We start from the raw sequence: 21,463 nt of genomic DNA, 5'->3' as shown, positions 1-21,463 counted from the left end.
AGTCTTTCCTTTCTCTATTTATAAATATAAGAATAATGCTCTGTGTTATTATTAGTAGGACAGACACACTTAAGTAATTGATCCTACTCATAGAATTTCATAGTGGGAGAAGATTTCACTGGTCCATCCAGTATCTTAACCAGTATACAAATCTTTTATTAAAAAAATTTATTAGTTTCCCTACTTTTGTGTATTCATTTTAAATAACCTAGAACAGATAGGAAAATTACAGAATTAACAGTATTGCCAACTATAGGTAAAAGAACTTCTTAGAGAGGACTTGGTTATATTGGAAGAAAATCATAGAAGTACTGACATCTCAAAATGGCAAATTAATGTTTACAGATAGGATGATTAAGAAATTTTGATACATTATTCTCACCATTTTCAGAGTTGATTATTTGAATTTTGGACCAGCTTTTCTCAGTAGGCGTTCTAATGAAAGCCGTAAGGCCCCTAAGGCCAATATTCTCGAATTATGGTCTTTGGATCCCTAGGAGAACCTGAGACAACTTTATAAGTACACAAGATCAAACTCATTTTCACAATAATACTAAGACTTTGTTTGCCTTTTTTTAGCGTGTTATGAATTTACATTGATGTTGGAAAAGTAACTGTGACTAGAATTGCTGGTACCTTAGTGCAAATCAATTAGAAAGTGTCACCAAACTAGTTTTATATTATATTTTGTAGATATTGTAGGCACCATTGTGCACTCAAAAGAAAGGCCATTTCTAAATCTTGAAGAATGTCCTCAATGAAGTAGTAGAAGAAAGTTCTTTTATTAAATCTGGAACCTAGGTTAATAAAGACTGGGTTATTTCCCACTTTGTACTAAGAATTGTGCCATGTGCTGTGTAAAATACTGTGAAAAAGCATGTGTAATTCTTGCTCTATAAGAACTTTAGAATCTAATAGGGAAGGCAAGGGTATATTAAAATTAGGGTGATACTCAACAGCAAATGTAAGCATATGCTGTATAAATGTTCTTGGAATTCAGAGAGGATATTGTGAAAACATACAAATTGAAATGGACTTTGAATAGATGGAGCTTGAATAGACAGAAAAGAGGACATTCCAAGTGTGGGAAATAGGATGTGAAGAGCCTGGAAATTAGATTGAAATAGTGAGACAACTGATTTATTGTTGCATTACAGAGAATAAGATGCATTAGTTAGGTGAGACGGAGCCAACTTGTGGAGGGTTTAAGCTAGGGCAAGAAGGTTACATTTATTGGGTAGTAAATACGCAGCCATATTCTGCTGCTTGGTTTATGTAGGAGAATGATCTGATTAAGCTTTCATAAACATTGCTCTGTAGGGTACTCAGATGGGTGAGGATTTGTGTAATCTTTATGTCAAGTATGAATTTGAATTTAATTATATATCATTAAATTTCACAAGGGTATGTATCTCTTATAGGAAGCTTTTGTCCAGTGATCGAAATCCACCAATTGATGACTTAATAAAATCTGGAATATTGCCTATTTTAGTCCATTGTCTTGAAAGAGATGACAAGTAAGTATATTAAGAAGTATTTTAGAATGTATCCTTTGCACAAGAAAAGATTTTCTGGTAGTTCGATTTTTAAAGAAAAAAGAAAAGGGCTATAATGATGGAGTTGAAAAGCCAGTGAAAAACAGTGCAAGGTGTGTTTACACCAGGAGGTGAACATAAAGGCCAAAGAGGAACTTGAGAATGATACATTGAACTTTTAAGCTTTGAAAATTCGCAAAAACTAGTTTGGCTGTTAAGTGCTTGAGAAAACTGTTTGGGTAGTCATATGCAGCTATCTAAATAAAGAGTTTTTGGATGCCTGGATGGCTCAGTCAGTAAAGCATCTGCCTTCTGTTCAGGTCATGATCCCTTGATCCTGGGGTGGAGCTCGCTGCTGAGCAGGGAGCCTGCTTCTCCCTCTCCTTTTGCCCCTCCCCTTAGCCCCGTTCAGTTTGTGTTCTTGTGTGCTAGTTCTCTCTCTCAAATGAAGAAATAAAATTTTATAAAAAGAAATAGTTTTTACTAAAAATAGATGGAACACCTGAGGAAATTGTATGCTTTTTATACTGAAGAGATACTGTAAATAGTCATTGGAGGTTTTTAAAAAGTGCTGGATGCATAGATCGATAACTTTCAAACAAAATAATACTTTAAAAAATGCTTGAAGGGAGGAATGGTTGATTAGATTTGGGCCGATGTAGAAATCCCTACTGTTCAACATCATTTGTTCTTTGTAGTCCTTCTTTACAGTTTGAAGCTGCATGGGCTCTGACAAACATTGCATCTGGAACCTCGGAACAGACTCAAGCAGTAGTTCAGTCCAGTAAGTTGGTGATTAACAGATAAAATTGTGATTTCTAAAAAAGAAGTTAGTAAAAAAAATAGTGATTCTCTTAAAAGAATAAAGCTATTTTTATTAAAAAATAATAGCTATCCAATTACAGGGTAGTTGAAATAGGCCAACTAAAATGTGTTACTTTGATCATATTATTCCAGTGACTGACATTTTCTATTTTCAAAAATTCATTTGTTGCTAAATCTGAGAACACTTTCTAATTATAGTAGCAGATTACATTATTGTAGTTACATTTTACTTATAGGGCATCATAGAAATAAAGGTGTTTTTCCCATTGTCATACTACCCTCTTGGCCTCTCTTAATGAGATTTTCATCATATGGGTCAGAGAAATTTTGTATAAAGTAGTCCTGTTGAAAAATGGCTTGAAATTTTTTCATTGTTACTATTACAGGATTGCTTTTCTTTTATGTTCCAAGAGATATAAGTGGGAAATTATTATTGGAGGTAATAACCTGAATGTATTGTTTTCATAAATACTGTTTAATTCTTCTATCAAAGAAATTAATAATTTAAAGAAGGTACTTTTAAAGTGCTCTTCACAGAGTTGTAAACAGTTTACTTGTGCAAGCTTAAAATCTTAAGCACTAATTTCTACATGATTTTAAAGAGGAACAAAGGTATTATCCAAGTAAACATTTAATTATGTAGACATTTCTGTTGTAATATTATATAGAATATTAATATTATCTTAAATCATTATAAAACTGGCTTAATTTGGGGTTTAAATAGACTTTGGTTTTGGTTTTATTTTGTATAATTGACTGTTTAGTAAATTTTATAATCTCAAGACAATATTTTAAGCTCTCACTCTTTCTCCTTTCTGTTTCATGTGCTTTTTCAGGATTAGAAGGAGCCTTAGAATTTAACGCTGCCAATCTGTCTTATTTTACCAGATATAATAAATGAATGAATGATTTTTTGAGTAAAGCATGACCTACATGTACGGAAATAGCATTTTTCTAAGTACTATCAGAAGAAAGTAAAAATAGAAGAATCATTTGTTCAGTGCAGTAATATTCTGTTCAGATACAGACCTTTCTCTGTGTTTCCCATCCTTGTTATAAAGAAAGGGGGTTGTAAAGCAGCAGAACCACTTTCTGATTCAGGAGGTCTTATGTGGTATACAAGTATCACTGGCCTGCCTAAAGATCTATGTGACGTTATTTTTTTAATTGAGGTGTAATTGACTTATATAGCATTAAATTAGTTCTAGGCATACGACAATGACTCAAAGTATATACATCAAGACATGATCACAATAAGTCTAGTTTCCCCTATCATATCAAATTTTATGATACGCAGTACAGTATTACTGACTACAGTTACCATGCTATACACTTAATTCCCATGACTGACTTGTTTATGATTGGATGTTTGTATGTCTGGACTCCCTTGTACTTCACTCATCTCCCAAAGGCCCTACCCTGTCAACCATCACTGTTCTCTGGATCTATGAGTTTTTGTTTTGTTTGTTCATTTGTTCTGTTTTTTAGATTCCATATGTAAGTGAAATCATGCATTATTTGTCTTTCTTTTTTCTGACTTATTTCACTTCGTATCTTAAGGTCCGTTGATGTCCTATATACAACTATTTCATTTTTTTGGTAGTAGCTAAGTAGTATTCCATTGTGTGTGTGTTTGTGTACGTACACACATCTTATCCATCCATCCATCATTGGACACTTTGGTTGTTTCCATATATTGGCTATTGTGAATAATGTGGTAATGAACGTAGAGGTGCATATATATTTTCAGAGGTTCTGAGTGGTTTCACCATAAGCATATTTGCTGAAAACATTTTCCCCACTTAACTAATTGGCCACAAGGCAATTTCACCATTAAAGATACAAGAATAACTGGTTGACAGTTTGATTTGATGGTTTGTTGATTTCGTCAGCTAGTTGACAGTTTACTTTCATTTCTGCATTGACACAGCACTCCCATTTTTATAGTAAGTAAATCTTAGCCCTCGTAATAGTCTGTACAGTGCCATAGAATTTTGAACCCACATTTCTCATAGAACTTTGGAACATCTGTCAATAAACATGTGGTAATATGCTAAGAACAAAGAACAGTGTAGAAGACTTTCACAGTGTAATGCAAAGCTGTTACAAATATGCATCCTTGTATTTAGAAACTGATACCTCTCTTAAGGAAGAAAGAAATTTTAGGAAAAAATGAAAATGTGATGCCAGATGAAGAGATGAATCAACAAGAAAAATAAATGTATAATATTATGAAAGGAAAACTTTGAGGACAAGTGCTTAGGTACAGTCTGCAAAATAAAATCAATTATTTGCATAGAATTGCATGAATCTACACACATTTTAAATGTATTCAAATGTTTTATATTTTGCACTAGAGTCTTGTTAATTTTGTCAGTGCATTTTTCATGTTTCATTATGTCCTTTTAAATGGATATCCTTCTTTTATTTTTGTGATTTTATCTTTTATGGCATAATTTTCATATGGCCAATTAGTTATAGGGTAAAGATGTTTGTGGCAAAGATGCTTATGGTGAAAATACTGGGCACTGTTCTTAAATTTATTGTCATTTGCTTCAGATAAATACCTAGAAGTGGAAATGCTAGATCCTGTATTTCTAGTTTCTGTACTAGTTTCTTCTATTTTTAGTTCTTTTATTAGCCTCCATACTGTTTTCCATAGAGGCTGCTCCAATTTCTATGCCTACAGGCAGTGCACGAGGGTTCCCTTTTTTCTACATCCTAACACTTGTTATTTCTTGTCTTTTTGATTCTAGCCATTCTGACGGTGTGAGGTGGTATCTCATGGTTTTGATTTGCATTTCCCTGATGATCAGTGATGTTGAGCATCTTTTCATATGTCTGTTGGTCATGCCAGTGCTTTCAGTACTTTGAATATATCATACCACTCCTTTCTGGCCTGTAAACTTGATTCTAAAAAATCTCTGATAGTCTTATGGGACTTTTCTTGTATGCAACAAGTTGTTCTGTTGCCACTTTTAAGATACTCTCTTTATCTTTAGATAAGCTCTTGCCATTTTAACTATAATGTGTGTTGGTATGGCTCTTTTTGGGTTCATTTTATTTGTAATTTTCCTGGCTTCCCAGATCTGGATATCTCTTTCCTTCCCCAAGTAAAGAAAGTTTTTAGCCATTGTTTCTTCACAAGTTTTCTGTATCTTTCTTTCTCTCTTCTCCTTTTGGGACCCCATTGTGGGAACGTTGTTCCACTTGCTATTGTACTACAGGTCCCTTAAGATATCTTCACTTTTTTAAATTCTTTTTTGGTGCCTGGGTGGGTCAGTCATTAAGCATCTGCCTTCAGCTGAGGTCATGATCCCAGGGTCCTGGGATCGAGCTCCGCGTCTGGCTCCCTGCTTTGCGGGAAGCCTGCTTCTCCCTCTCCCACTCCCCCTGCTTGTGTTCCCTCTCTAGCTGTCTTTCTCTCTGTCAAATAAATAAATAAAATCTTTTTTTTAAAAAAAGATTTATTTATTTATTTATTTGACAGAGAGAGAGAGAGATCACAAGTAGGCAGAGAGAGAGGAGGAAGCAGGCTCCCCACTGAGCAGAGAGCCCGATGTGGGGCTCGATCCCAGGACCCTGAGATCATGACCTGAGCCGAAGGCAGAGGCTTAACCCACTGAGCCACCCAGGCGCCCCAATAAATAAAATCTTTTAAACAAAATAAAAATAAAATTCTTTTTTGTTTTGGTGCTCTGTTTAGGTGAGTTCCACTGCCTTATCTTCCAGGTCACTGATCCTTCCTTCTGCTTTATCCTTATCTGTTGTTGAATGCCTCTACTCTGTCTTTCGGTTCAGTTATTGTGTTCTTCAGCTCTGTGACTTTTGTTTGGTACTTTCTTGTATTTTCTGTCTGCTGATATTTTTTCTGTGTTCTCCCGAGATTCGGGAGCATCTTTATTACCATTGTTTTGAACTCTTTATCAGGTAAACTTTCTCCATTTCAGTAAAGTGTTTTTCTGGGGTTTTATTTCATTCTATTCTTCAGTTTACTTATGTAACTTGACTTTCTGTGTTTGTTTTTATGTATTAGTAGAAACAGCTACCTCTCCCAGTCTTGAAGGAATGGTCACTGGAAGCATGTGTTTCAGTCAGCTGTCTGTGCTATCCTTTGGGGGTGGTAGCCTGCCAGAGATTGTTACACTCCTGTGGAGCCCAGAAATGCAGAATACCCTCCTACTCCCAGCTACCAATGCCAGGCATTCAAGGGGTGTCCCTTATGTGGACTTTGTGCTTCTGCAAGCTTTGGCAGGGTCACAGGGACATGCCAGGCCAGGATGAACTATCCCACTGGGTTTGGTGGGGAGGGACTGTAGCAGTGCTCTGCGCTAGAGGTGCAGGGGTGGTGCAAGTATCACTAGCAAGGTAGAGTGTGTAAAAAATGGCACCTGTCAGCACCTCCGGCCCTGGAGGAAGTTCCAGCAGACCCTCATTCCTTAGGCAGTTGCTTTAAACTTAGCCAGGGAACCTCCTTTACCTATGCTCTAGGCACTTTTCAGCCCACTGCTTTTGTGCTGGAGCCTGGAGCATGTGGGCAGGTGGTCTCTTAAGAGCATAGTCCTGGTTTTCCACGGCCCTTTGGGGCTCTTAGATGATAGCCCTGTTGGTTTTCAAAGCCAGCCGTTTTGTTGGGAGTTTGTCTCTAGTGTAGGTCCCAAGGGTTCAGGTGCCTGTTTTGGTGCTCTAACCTCTCACTCTTCAGGGATATGCTCCGTATTTATGAAAGCTCTCTGCTTGTGGGTCACTGCTAGGTTGTAGGACATAGCTTTGTTAGGACCTTAGTCTCTGCCTCTACTGTCCATCTCAGTGTGACTTTTTTATCCTTTGTTGTGGAGGGCTGGTTCTATGAAGGCATTATTGTATATGTAGCTATAGATTTGGTGTCCATGGTAGAAGGTGAGGTCAGCTACCATCTTGAACTGCACCCTCCTGTTATTTTAAATTTCTGTATTCAAAAGGTACTTCAACAGTTGGAGTCCCTTTTTTTCTCTGAGTTTGAGAATAATGCTTGAATCTATAAGGAATGAATTAATCTACTTTATTTTTAGGAATTGATTTTTAATTTGGAATTTTATTCAGGTTTAATTATAAATGAACATTTACCAGCTTGATTTGATATTTGTATCTTAAAACTGTCATTTTGATGCTGGATAAGTCGTTTGTTAATCAAAAGTTTCCCACTACTGTTATTCTAGAGAAAATCATTTAATAGATACATATGTTAAATATATTTTTGATAGGTTCCTTTCTTCTTAGATTCAGCAAAGAAAAGATTGACTTTTGGTTTAGAGTATTATCATCTTCAATCCTTTTTTTTCCCCCCAATATTATGAGATGTAATTGGCCTCTAAGACTGTCTTTAACCTTAAATGTTAATTTATGTTTTCCTCCTTCAGATGCCGTGCCACTTTTCCTGAGGCTTCTACATTCACCCCATCAAAATGTCTGTGAGCAAGCAGTGTGGGCACTGGGAAATATCATAGGTTTGTATAAAACTTGTAATACTAGTCCAACAATTGTTGTTATCAGATACTGTATAATAAAAATGACTGCTAGTAGTTGAAAAAGAAAAACAGTGTGTCTTTTAAGTACTGGTTTTTGTGAAATAATTTATAGAAATTATAGCTGTTTTAAGTATAAACCTATAATAAGCAGAATGAACATTTTTGTTGCTTATGATACCATAGTATCTTTTTGTATATAGTCAACTCTTTTTTAAGTATATAGTCAACTCTTAATTATTTCAGTAATTATGAAATATGTATGTGATAATAGATCTCTCCCTCTTTTATTATGTTGATGGATCTATTTTATTCCTTAACTTTCTCCACTGTCATAGAAACTATTAAAAAGGAATATGCACAACGTAAACCAACACTTTTTCTCCGTAATGACAGTTCTAGAAAGAGTCTTAATTGAAATTTTTACTGTCTTTCCTGAATTTTAGTACATTAAAATACAGTAATGTTATCCATTATCATCATGAGGTCATCATACAGGAGGTATTTGTAGCTTTATAGACAGGGTCATTAAATGTTAAATACCATGATTACTGTACCTCTCAGGTTTTTTCTGACATAATTGTAAGAAGAATAATTAAAGACAATTCTAATATTTCAAGATACGTTTTTAAACTATAAACAGACTTTACCCAAACTCAAAAATTTGAAGAACTATCCTTCAGTGAGTAGAGAATAGAAAAAATCTGGGGTCTGAACTGTATTATGTCCCTTGATGTTAAAGTTTATTGTTCTTGCATGGAAGTAGTCAATATTACTTTCATGTACCTCTTCTATATTACTGTTTGGGGGCAAAGATAGAATGCAGGGGGTGGTTAGCGTTCCATAATTAAAATGGGAGAATTTCTCTATAAACTGTTCTTCACATATGGTATATTGCTATTAGGAATGCTATCATTTGTGTATCCAGATTCCTTCACCCCTTTGCTTTTATACCAACTTTAGATTTGTGACTATTGATGCAACATCTTGATCTTTGGTTTTTAATTCCAGTGACATTGTAAAATAATTAGGATACATGGATGCCAAAAGAATAGGCATTTTTATCTCGAAATATTACAGTGCAAGGAAAAGGGTTTTCATTTATAGAATGTAATACTTAATGTGGTTTTAATGCTAGAAATTACAGTGATGCTATAGATACAGAAATTACATTTGACAGTTCACTAAGGCAGCGATTCTCAAACTTTAGCCTATTTTCAGAATCATATGAAAGAGCTTATTAAAACCCCCAATTCTGGATCCACAGAGCTTGTTTAACAGATTTGGATAGGGCCAAAAATTACTGTGGGAACCCACGGTTCTAGTGATACTGATTCATCCCCTCCTTCTTTTGACATAGTTTTTTATTTCTGAATTTTATTTTGGGCGTAGTTTTTTAAATGTGTAGAGTAATTTATAGTTAGTACTTTTGGTACTCTGATATTGGATCATAAGTATAAATTCTACAACTTTTTTCTAGTAATATTTTGATATATATGCATACTTTTTTTTAATTACATAAAAGTTTGTTAAACTGAGAGTACCATTGAGAGAAAATAAAAGCAACAGTCCTCTGCTCACAAAGTACTCTAAAGGATCCTTAGGCTTCTAATTTTTAATGGCACAAAAACAAAGGTGAACAATTTATAAACCTGAGTAAGTGAGTAATGTGCAAAAAATATCTTACTACTTTATGTTGCTTCTCTTGTCTCAGAGACCTAAAATGAGAACTTGGTTATTGTTGTCTAAAACTTCTATATAAAACTAAATAGTGTGTCTGGTTAAAATACGGAAAGCAACATATTCAGCCCAGTGCTTTATGTTTTCTTAATTCCTTATTGTCAGTGTATTTTATTGAATTAATCACTCCTTCCTACAGGTGATGGACCACAGTGTAGAGATTATGTCATAAGTCTTGGAGTTGTGAAACCTTTACTTTCCTTCATAAGTCCATCTATTCCTATAACATTCTTAAGAAATGTTACTTGGGTAATGGTCAACTTATGTCGCCATAAAGATCCACCACCCCCAATGGAAACCATTCAGGAGGTAAACAGATGTTTTGTGTTTTGTCTTTTTGTTTTTTAACTAAACTGGATACCATTATGTATGTTTTTAAATCTATATATTTCTCTCTTCAGATTCTTCCAGCTCTTTGTGTCTTAATTCATCACACGGACGTAAATGTGAGTATTTTTTATGTGTATAATATGTATGTCTAGGGTTGCCCCTATGACACAGGGAGGAAAATGTTATACTGGACATAATGTTCATGTACTCGATTAGATTTTTCCATTTCAAGAGTTGTAATAACATAGCTTACTATTATTACATTTACTTTGTCTTTACCTGTATCACAAAATATAATTTACAGTGAAGAAATCAAGCCCAACTATATTTTGGTCTGGGCAATAACGTATGTGGAGAGTTGGGGCAGTTAAAAACTCATTTTGGAAGTTAAAGTTGCCAGTTAGTGATCCATCTCACTAAAAATATATCTTTGATTGGTCAAGAGCATTTTATGGAAGCTCATTTTGATGGCCTGGCCAGTGTTTGAGAGAATATATAGGCCTAATAATATTTCATATTTTTGAAAGATTAAAAAAATACTTGTGCCTTATGCATGGGTTTGTGTTCATATGCATACACCAATCCAAGAATATCAGTTGGTCTTGAATTTATTTTTACTGTATTTTTCCATCTATAGTGACTGTGATAGTGGTTTCACATGTTGTAGAGAGAACTCATAAATATCCAAACAAGAAAAAAATTTGTGCAGACTAGATTTTAAGCATAATAAATATACCTTATTCATTCTAACCAACACAGATGGCAAAGGAAAAAGCACCTCAGAAAGTATGAATGAGGTGGGAAACTGACTGCTTATAAAACCAGCTTTGCCGTCATTGTGTTAGAAAAGCTAGGAATATGACAGGTAAAAAAAAAAAAAAATCACAGGAATACAGTGCATAGCAACATTCAGGAACTTTGGTTTCTTAGAAGCAGCTTGGGGTGGTGACCAGTGTTTGATAAGCTGCTTCATTCCTTTTCAGTTTCTGGGTAATACATTTTTCCAGGATCTCTCTAAAGCATATGGAACAAATTAAAGTTAGAATTCCACTACATCATGCAGTGATAAAATGTATAAAATTCATTAGGTGAACATGATCCTTGCTCTAAAGATAATTGGTTTTAGATCCCGTTAGTCCAGAATCCTTAAAATATATATATATATAAAAGCTATTTGGGGGGTTTGCTCCTTAGTGCCAAGTATTTTTATTAAACCAGAAATTTTAATATTTTACTTTTAAATGAGTTCCAAAGATGATTAATCTCAAAGTTTATACCTGTACCAAAAACCAGACATCTTGGTTGACCTTATTCAGAGATTGTATTGTGTTCTTTCCACCTGTTTACCCCAAATCCAGTTGAGATTGTAACTCTGTTTTCTTGACTTTTAATATATCTTGAATTTTTCAAGCCAGTCTCATTGTTCTTCTGTAGCAATATATGTACTGAGTAGTTTGCTATATAATAATGTTTACTGAAAATGTTTATTGGAAACTTAGGTAAACATTTAGTAGCAAATTCTTAAACCAGACCATGAAAGAAGTAAAAAATAAATAAAATTGCTTCTACAAATCATAAGTGAAACGCTGAAATTACAGTTAGTTATAATTAGTAAATTTATCATAGACTTTTAACTTCAATACAAGAATTATATAAGAGGTCAAGTCTATTTAAATTGTGATTTTGATGTGAGCATATTCGTGATGTTTAGTGTTGGGCCTTTAAAAAAGATTGTATCTGGATTTTATATACAGTCATGGAGAAGTAACTTGAAATTTTTTGCCTCTATCAACAAATTTTGGCATAATGTTGGTACTCTGAAAAAAAGATTCACATTTGTAAGTTGAAATTTAGTTCTTTCACATATTTTGATAACCACTTCATGTGTGTGAATTCTTTGATTTGGTGTCTTCTTTTTAGATTAAAAATAGCCAAAGAACTTTCTTGAGTTTTTGAAAGAAACAGTGGCAAAGTGTTGTTTTCTTCTTCTAGGAGATTCTCAGATGTTTTAAACATAACATTAGTTTAGAATTTAAAAGGTTTCAAAATGTTCTGACTTGTCTTTTGACACATATAGTTCATATTCCAGAAAGGCTTCAGAAGTAAAATTCCAGGGACAGTTATTATTCCTGTATATTTGTCAGTAACTATGTTATTTATGCAACAGTTTTAACAGTTGTCATACTTTCTTTTGGATACAACTTCTAATTATGACTTAATACAAAAGAAAGGTGAAACACAATGGCCTGCGGAACTTCACAGTAAGGTTCATTAAGAATTCTAACATTTAAAATGATAGTTTAATTTCTAGTCTAATTTAATTGCAGAGGAGGTTTTTTTTTATAAATAGTTTCGGCAGATGCTGTAAATTATGCCTTTTCTTTTTTTTACTAGAATGTTTTTTATTGACACACAGATTGACCTGTGGTTGCTTTTAATGTCTTGATCTGCAACTGTGGGACGCTTCCACTATGAGAAGTTGCCTCCAGTTTTTTAAGGCAAAGCAAACTGATTGGAAAACATGAAACTACTATACTCCTAATACTGATAATACTAATACTCCTAATACTTTAGACATACCTACGTTATACCAATGATACTAGAAAACAACTTGAATGTATACATCTAGCCCCAATGTTTTGAATCACTGTGTATGTTGAATACATATAGTATTTACAATTATATGTACTTACTACAATGTCTTTGGACCTATTATGCCTCAGTGTGAGCATTTGCGAAGGACAGTGTCTTTTTCTCCTATTTCATGAACGATGTATCAAACTCTTTGTGAGTTAAGACTGGAAACTAAAAAAAAAAAAAAAAAAAAAAAGACTGGATACTAATCTGTGGTTGGGGTCATAATTAACGGAAGCATCCTAAATATGGCTAAAAGATGCGCATACTTGACACAGACATTCAGAGATAGATGATGATGTTTAGTATTATAGAGCAGATTAAGATTTCAGTGAATTGAGGTGAGACAAGAAAGGAAGAAAGGTAGTGAAACAATCATTGATTAGTTATCTATAAGTTAACTATAGTTAAGAATTATTAAAGTGAGAAAATATTCAAAGACTGTGAATTTTCATTTTATCCATTAGATATTGGTAGATACAGTGTGGGCCCTCTCTTACCTTACTGATGCTGGCAATGAACAGATACAGATGGTAATAGACTCTGGAATAGTCCCTCACTTGGTTCCTCTGCTCAGCCACCAGGAAGTTAAAGTTCAGGTGAGTTTGTTGTTGATAATAATATAAGGTGTTTTGCTTTGTTTACCACTAATTTGCTTTAAGCATGGCATTCAGAAATGGACAGTTTTATTAGTTTAAAGTATATTTCTAGCCTAATAACACATCTTTTAAAAAATCTTTTATTTAGGGGCGCCTGGGTGGCTCAGTGGGTTAAGCCTCTGCCTTCAGCTCAGGTCGTGACCTCAGGGTCCTGGGATCGAGCCCCCGCATCGGGCTCTCTGCTCAGCAGGGAGCCTGCTTCTCCCTCTCTCTCTCTCTGCCTGCCTCTGCCTACTTGTGATCTCTGTCAAATAAATAAATAAAATCTTAAAAAAATATTTTATTTAATCTTTTTTATTGAAGTATAGTTGACACACAATGTTACATTAGTTTCAGGTATTTAGCATAGCGATCCAGCTTCTCTGTAAGTTATGCTGTGCTCATCACAAGTGTAGCTACCATCTCTCACAGTATAATGCTATTATAATACCCCTGACTATATTCTCTATGCTATACTGTGTATCCCTTGACTTACTCATCAGAGTACTGGAAGCCTTTCTCTCCCACTTCCCATTTTGCCCATCCCCCGACTCTGGCAAACATCAGTTTGTTGTCTGTATTTATGGGTCTGTTTCTGCTTTTTGTTTATTCCTTTTGCTTCTTAGATTCCACATATAAGTGAAATCATATGATATTTTTCTTTCTCTTATTTACTTTGTTTAGCATAATACTCGTTAGGTCCATCCATGTGGTATTGTACATGACAAGATCTCATTCTCTTTATGGCTAATATTCTATTGGTGTGTATATATATACACACACACACAGCACATTTTTACCCATTCATCTGTCAATAGACTCATGGGTTGCTTTCATATCTTGGCTATTGTAAGTAATGCCACAGAAAACATAGGGGTGCATATATCTTTTTGAAATAAAACAAGAACATATCTTTGATGAAAAGAATGAGGTATTAAGTCCCCATTTTGTAAGATCACTATAGGTCAACAAGAACCATTCCCCCTCCCCTTCCCTTTTCTTATACCCTACCAAAACCCTACTCAGGGCATCTCCTTAGTAGATTACTGATTTCTCAGGTAGACCTAGGAAATTCACATGGTAACTTGGGTGGCATCTGAAACAAGTACTGATACTTTATTTTTTTCTGTGCTTCTTATTTTTCTTCATTTTTCCTACTCTTTTCTTTTTCTCCCCTCTTTTTCTTAACTCTCCATACTGCACTGGGCAAGCTTAATGTTTAGTTTCATTGGCACTGTGATAAAGGCTTTATACTGAAACATGCTGATCAGGGGCTTCCTAAATTTCCTTTTAGTTATTTAAAATCTTTTTTTAATGGGGTGCCTGGGTGGCTCAGTTGTTTAAGCATCTGACTTCATCTCAGGTCATGATCTCTGGGTCCTGGGACCAAGCCACCAGGCATTTCCTTGCTCAGTAAGGAGTCTGCTTGTCCCTCTGCCTCCCCCAAAATCCCTCCCCCCAAATAAAGAAATAAAATCTTTTTTAAATAAATAAATCTTTTTTAAACTTTGTTTTATCCTTTTATTTTTAAATCCTTCCACATAAATATTTATCCCAAAGCTGCATTAGAAAGAGCCAAAAAGAGAGGGTGAGAAGTTCAGACAAATATTATAAGGAGTAACTGTCAAACTGCAGTGGTAAAGGGAGATACAGCAAGCTTTAATTATATGATGACTTAACAGTCTATTCGCAGTAGCATAAGGAAAAACTGTTAACCTAATTCCCTGTTTCTCAACCCTGGGTGGACATTAAAATCAAACTGTGAAGCTTAAAGAAAAAAAAATTATTTCCCTTGACCCCTAGAGATTGTTTTAATAAATCTCAGATATTTCCTAGAAACCTGGGATTCTAAAAGCTCTTCAGATGATACTCGTGTATAATTGGAATGGAGAATACAAACCGTAAAATTTAAAGTAGTCTAAGGAAAGAGGGAACACTTAGCTGAATTCAGGAATAGAATAAATACTTTGCCATTTACGGGTATTTGTGGCACATTTAAAATATTTTAATAGGGGCACCTAACTGGCTCAGTCAGAGGAGCATTCGACTCTTGAACTCAGGGTAGTTAAGTTTAAGCCCCGTGTTAAGTGTAGAGATTACTTTAAAAAAAATAAATAAATAAACTTTTAAAAAAATAAAATATTCATACTAGATAATTATAATTAAGTTTGCATTTCTTAAGTGTAGTACTTACGTCTTGGTATGGGTATTTAGTTTGGTTTTGGTTTGGTTATTTTTGTTTTGTTTTGTTTTTTTCAGAATGCATCATTAGTTTTAATATTGGATTTCATTCAGAAATAGGGTTGAAATTTTTCTTTAGCAGCTCTCAATGCCCCCTCTACTTTACATGATACCTAGTAGAGATTTTTAAAATTTTTTCAACTTTAATTCCATCGTTTAGGAAAAGAGAATAGTTGTAATGAACCACCATGTGGGTTTTCTCTACATCCCTACTCGCTCCCTCCCGGCAAATTACTTTGACACATCTCAGATAGCATATAATTTCATCCAGCTTCTCTTAAAAATAAGGTTATGTGTTTTTACATATCACAGTACTCTTAGAGTATTTCTTAATTTTAATATTAAAACCCAGTCAGTATCCAGATTTTACTGATTGCTTCATATTTTTTCACAGTTTGACCAAATCAGCCTCCAAACAAGATTAACATATTGCATTTGGTAGCTTTGTCTTATGTTTCTGTTAATCTACAATTCTATTTTTCTTTGCTCTTTTAAATTTATTTGTTAAAGAATCCAGGTCACTACAAAACATTTTTAAAAGAAATTAGGGCGCCTGGGTGGCTCAGTGGGTTAGCCCTCTGCCTTGGGCTCAGGTCATGATCTCAGGGTCTTGGGATCGAGTCCCGCATCGGGCTCTCTGCTCAGCAGGGAACCTGCTTCCTCCTCTCTCTCTCTCTGCTTGCCTCTCTGCCTACTTGTGATCTCTCTCTGTCAAAAAAATAAAATAAAATCTTTAAAAAAAAAAAAAGGGAAAGAAATTAAAGAAGACTTAAATAAATGGAAAAACATCCATGTTCATAGATTAGAAGACAGTGTTGTTAGGAAGGCAGTGCTTCTCAAATTTACCTACAGGTTAAATGCAGTTCCTATTGGGGCACCTGGGTGGCTCACTGGGTTAAGTATCTGCTTTTGGTTCAGATCATGATCCCAGGGTCCTGGGATGGAGCCCTGTCCTATGTCAGTCTCCCTGCTCTGCTTCTCCTTCTCCCTCTTGCTCTCTCTCTGCTCGTTCTGTCAAATAAATAAATAAAATCTTAAAAAAAAAAAAAGACTCCAGATATAAAACCATATGATCAATTGATTTTCAACAAAGATGCCAAGAAAATTCAATTAGCAAAGAAGAATCTTTTCAAGAAATGGTAATTAAACAAATGAAGCTAAGACTACTGAATATCTACATGTAAACAAATGAAATTAGCCCCCTATTTATAAAAATTAGCCTATAATAGGTCAGACACCCAAGTATAAGAGCTAAAAGTGTAAACCTCTTAGATGAAAACATAAGCATTAATTTTCATGACTTTGGATTAGACAGCAATTTTTTAGATATGATACGATAAGCACAAGCAACCAAGGAGAAAACTAGATCAATTGGACTTCATCAAAATTAAAAACTTGTGGTTCTAAGGAGACCATCAAGAAAGTGAAAAGAAAACCCACAGAATGGAAGGAGTATTGGCAAATCATGTATTTGAAAAGGGACTTGGGTCCAAAATACATAAAGAATTCTTAACAACAGTAAAAAAATAATCCCATTAAAAATTGGCAAAACATTTAAATACACTTATCCAGAGAAGACATTCAAATGGTCAGTAAGCACATGAGAAGATGTTCAACATCATTAGTCATGAAAGAAATGTAAATCAAAGCTGCAATGAAATACCACTTCATAAACACCAGGATGGTATAATCAAAAAGAGGTTAACAAGTTTTGGCAAAGACGTAGAGAAAGTGGAATCCTTATACATCTATAGAAATGAAAATGGTACAGCCTCTTTGGCATACAGTGTGATAGTACCTCAGAAAGTTAGGTACAGAGTTACTGTGTAACTCAGCATTTTCCACTCCTAGGTGTATACATTACCAAGAGAACTGAAAGCAGATGTTCACACAAGAACTGGCACACAAATGTTTATGGCACTATTACTGTTAATAGCCAGTGAAAACAAAATGTTCATCCACTAATGAATAGTTAAATAAAATACATTCCACTTATATATAACTGGACTATTATTTGTCTGTGAAAAGGAATGAAGTATCGATACATGCTACAACATGAATGGACCTTGAAAGCATTATGTTAAGTGAAGGAAGCCAGACAAAAAAGGCTACCTACTGTCTGACTCCAGTTATATGAAATGTCTGGAATAGACAAATCCACAGGCATCATAACTGTCAGGAACCCCCCCCCCCCCACCCAGTGAGGGAAATGGGAGTGACTGCTAGTGGGTACAGATACCCCTTTTTGATGTGATAAAAATGTTCTGGAATTACATATAATGGTTGCACAACTTTGGAGGTATAAGAACCACTGAATTCTGCATTTTGAAAGGGTGAATTTCGTGTTATATAAATTATATTTCAATTTGGGAGGGTAACTGAGTCATTTGTCTTATAAATGTTAAAATTAGCCCCCCCAAAAAGCTCTAACTTGAGAGAAAATGACCTAATACAACTGTAAAAAAAATCGATAATTCAAATTCATATGATAGTGAAATCTCATACAGGTTCCTGCCCTCCTTCAGAAGAGCCCTGTGTTTTTGTTTGTAATTTATTGAAACAATCAAAAATCCAAAGTACTTATTGTCTTTATTGTCCTAATTACTACTCAAAATTATCCTTATTTGTTTATTGACTGTCTTCCACAATAATGTAAACTCCATAACCCTGTCCTGTTCACTGCTTTGTTCCTAAATTGGTATCAGACAGTTGCTCAAAAACAGTAGGTTGGCATGAATGAAAGAGCGTATCTTTCATAATAGAACATGTCATTACATCTTTTGGTTTCAGACTGCAGCACTTCGAGCTGTGGGCAACATTGTTACTGGAACTGATGAGCAAACACAAGTAGTTTTGAACTGTGATGCTCTTTCACACTTCCCAGCACTTCTGACACATCCCAAAGAGAAAATTAATAAAGTAAGTATTTTTAAATACTACCTAATAACACATGAAGTATCAGCAGTTTTCATTTGTAAAATTAGGGATTCAGAAGTATCTATAATGATTATTAATGTAAACCGTCATTTAGACATCAAGAGAAGTTAGAATATTTTATTCTTTCTAACATGGATATCTGTGATTTTTTTGTATATAAAACCAGTTGTAAACAATGCAAATTTGGCTCTCTTGGAAATGATGAAATAGAGATAATTGGGTGTTGAATGTTGTGTGATTGGAAAATTTTAATGTGTGAGTCATGTAATTAAGCTTAATATTTTATAGATACTTAATTGTGTGTGTGTGTGTGTGTGATCATGGAGGCTATTGAAAGGGGGCACTGATTGGTGATGCTGATATTGGAGTGCATCTGAGGCTGTTGTAGAAATACACGGGCTGTTGATTACAACATTGCCGATGATTATAACCCAAGAACAGCTCACCTAAGTAGCCTAGCACCCTAACATCTCTAACAGGTTCATTAAACATGGTCCTGTGATCTGATCCAAAGAGCCTGCTTGACATTAGCTAATACTAACACTTTAGGGAATAAAATGTGTTTACTAATTTTTTTTAAATAGAGAAAATGTTTCCTTTTACGTTGAGTAATGTAATAAATTTATTTTATGTCTGGTAAATGACAGTAATATCCTACATAGGATATGAGGTTGATATTTTGTCTTATTTCATGCTAACTGGTCTTAGTGTGCATTTGTTGTCTGTGAAACTTGTGAACCACTTGACTGCCATCATCTTGTCAAAAGCAGTAAGCACTACTAAAGTGTAAAGGGTAGCATAAAAAGATCATTAAGGTAGACCATTGAAGCAATCAAACATCTGGTTCCACTTTAGCTCTTGAGAGAAATGGTGCAGTGAATGACTTACAAATAAGTATACTAAAATATCCCACTATTTCAATGTTCTTGTCTCCATTATCACGGATAATTGAGATTTACCGACTTTGACTAGCATTCTTGATCACAATAAAATAGAGAATAAAGCACATTATGTGAGGGGGATGCTAAATCTCATGTACAGTAATTTTGGGATTTGTATCTATATTACAGCTCATGGATTCCTTAGTATTTGTTCAGACAAGCTTCTTTTGAGTCTTATGTTTGGGAACATTGCTTTGAAGAATTTTCAGAAGGTTTGGTTCATTATGACTTGATATAGGGCCATTAACAATTTGTTCAGAGAAAATACAGAAGGTGGGGGGATAGAGGAGTTAAGATTCCTGAAATTTTTATTATAGGACTTGTTCCATAATAAAATCATTTGAACATTGTAACAAATGTAGTGAGTTTAGTTCAGATGTAGATTTTAATTTTTAATGAGAAATATTCAAGGGGTCCTTGTTCTGCAGGAAGCAGTGTGGTTCCTCTCTAACATCACCGCAGGAAATCAACAGCAGGTTCAGGCAGTAATTGATGCCAATCTTGTACCGATGATAATACACCTTTTGGATAAGGTAAGAAAATCATTTTGTATTATAATCTGAGTAAGAGGAAAAGGATTTAAATTTAACAAATTATGTGAATATATGCCTCTGTTTGTTTAATTAGAACCTATACAATGGCATGAATACTACAGTAAAGTAGTAGTAACATGAAAACTTTGAACCTAGCAGTTTTTATATATAAAAAACACATTTCTTTTTAGGAACCCCTAAACCCTTCTTCTGTATCATTCCTTTACCAAAAATTACCATTACTCTGGGATTTATTAAAAATACATTATTATTTTTAAAAAACTCATTATTACTGATGATAATATTCAAAATTATAATTATTACTGCTGATTGTAAATGTTTACATACTATTCTCATCACTCCACATCTATTACTTCATGTAATACTGCAACTCCATGAGCTTAAGAATTATCCCTTTTTGACAGATGAAGAAACTATGATATAGACAAATTGTCCAAAATCAAACAGTAAGTAAGTGTGCTATTTAATCATATGCTGTATCATCTCTCATGCTTACATTAATGTTTGGGAAAGAGACAATTTAAAATGTCACAGTCACATCATGAGGGTTTTTTCTGAACATTGATCTGTAATTAGAAGATAACTCTATCTTCTTTTCCTCCATGTGTTCTACAAACTGGTAGTAAAGGCTTAGTTTCCTATAAACTGGTAGATCTGGTTCAGTTTTTTAGGCAAGGCTTAATGTATTACTTTGTATTTCCTAATAATTCACATCAGAAGACCTATACTGTTTTAACCTTATCTCCAGATGTCCTGCATCTGTCCTCTTCAGGTTGATGAGTAAGCTCAGGTGCACATGAGCCTGCTCCAACTAATTGTTATAAACCTGTCTATTGGTCTTTGCCTAGTGGTTTTCAGGTAGTGATTAATGATGAGTGTGTGGATCCCTTATTTTACTAGGAACCACAAAATGGTGACTTTCTAATTCTGTCATTCTTTATGTATTAGCTGTGATTTCTCAATAGAAAGCTTTTCTCTTTATCAGCTATTGGTTTACTCTGAAATATGTTTCATATAAGAAAAGCAAGATAAATTCTCATCACTTAGTTTTTGTTTTGTTGTTTTGGGGGTGTGTGTGTATAAGTAGGCTCCATGCAGGGCTTGGACATTCAACCCTGAGATCAAGACCTGAGCTGAGATGAAAAATCATATGCCTAACAGAATGAGCCACCCAGGCATCCTATTATTCACTTAGTTTTTAGAATAACATGGTTCTTGAACAACCTCAAAAGGATACTAGGGAGTAGTTCTTAGTGTTATTAGGAAATTAGGAATTTTTAATCTGCATTTTATAAGTTTTTGTCCATTGTAGTTATTTTTTCTAACACTAAGATTGTCCCTAACCAATGGGAACCTCTTAAATTTAGCACCTGAGTCTTTTTTACATCACCTTAGTAGTTTTTGAGAGCTTCCTACCTTTGGAATATGGCATAGTTCTCAAGCTTCTTTTATGTATTTTCTGACCTAGACTCTCCAGGGTGTCCTTTTAGGTAGCAGGTAGTATATAAGTGTCATAGTTCAGGTCCTAAGGATGATAATTGCTACAAGGTTGTCATTGTTTCTAGGCCTGAGTGAACAAAATGG

The 21,463-nt window shown here is 34.5% G+C and overlaps 1 protein-coding gene across 2 annotated transcripts in view; it reads left to right on the top strand.

Moving 5' to 3' along the window:
- Nucleotides 1–21,463, top strand: part of KPNA4 (karyopherin subunit alpha 4) — a 56,778-nt gene that overhangs the window by 25,041 nt on the left and 10,274 nt on the right. For both annotated transcript variants that reach the window (XM_080828145.1, XM_080828146.1), the window contains exons 6-13: nt 1,422–1,517; nt 2,234–2,319; nt 7,760–7,846; nt 9,744–9,913; nt 10,006–10,050; nt 13,036–13,167; nt 18,238–18,366; nt 19,754–19,858. In XM_080828145.1, the coding sequence (XP_080684271.1) occupies nt 1,422–1,517; nt 2,234–2,319; nt 7,760–7,846; nt 9,744–9,913; nt 10,006–10,050; nt 13,036–13,167; nt 18,238–18,366; nt 19,754–19,858 (850 nt within the window). The remainder of the gene's footprint in view (nt 1–1,421; nt 1,518–2,233; nt 2,320–7,759; nt 7,847–9,743; nt 9,914–10,005; nt 10,051–13,035; nt 13,168–18,237; nt 18,367–19,753; nt 19,859–21,463) is intronic.

The sequence above is a fragment of the Martes martes genome (assembly GCF_963455335.1).
Source record: "Martes martes genome assembly, chromosome: 1".
NCBI lineage: Eukaryota > Metazoa > Chordata > Mammalia > Carnivora > Mustelidae > Martes > Martes martes.
This window is presented reverse-complemented; position numbering and strand designations above follow the sequence as displayed.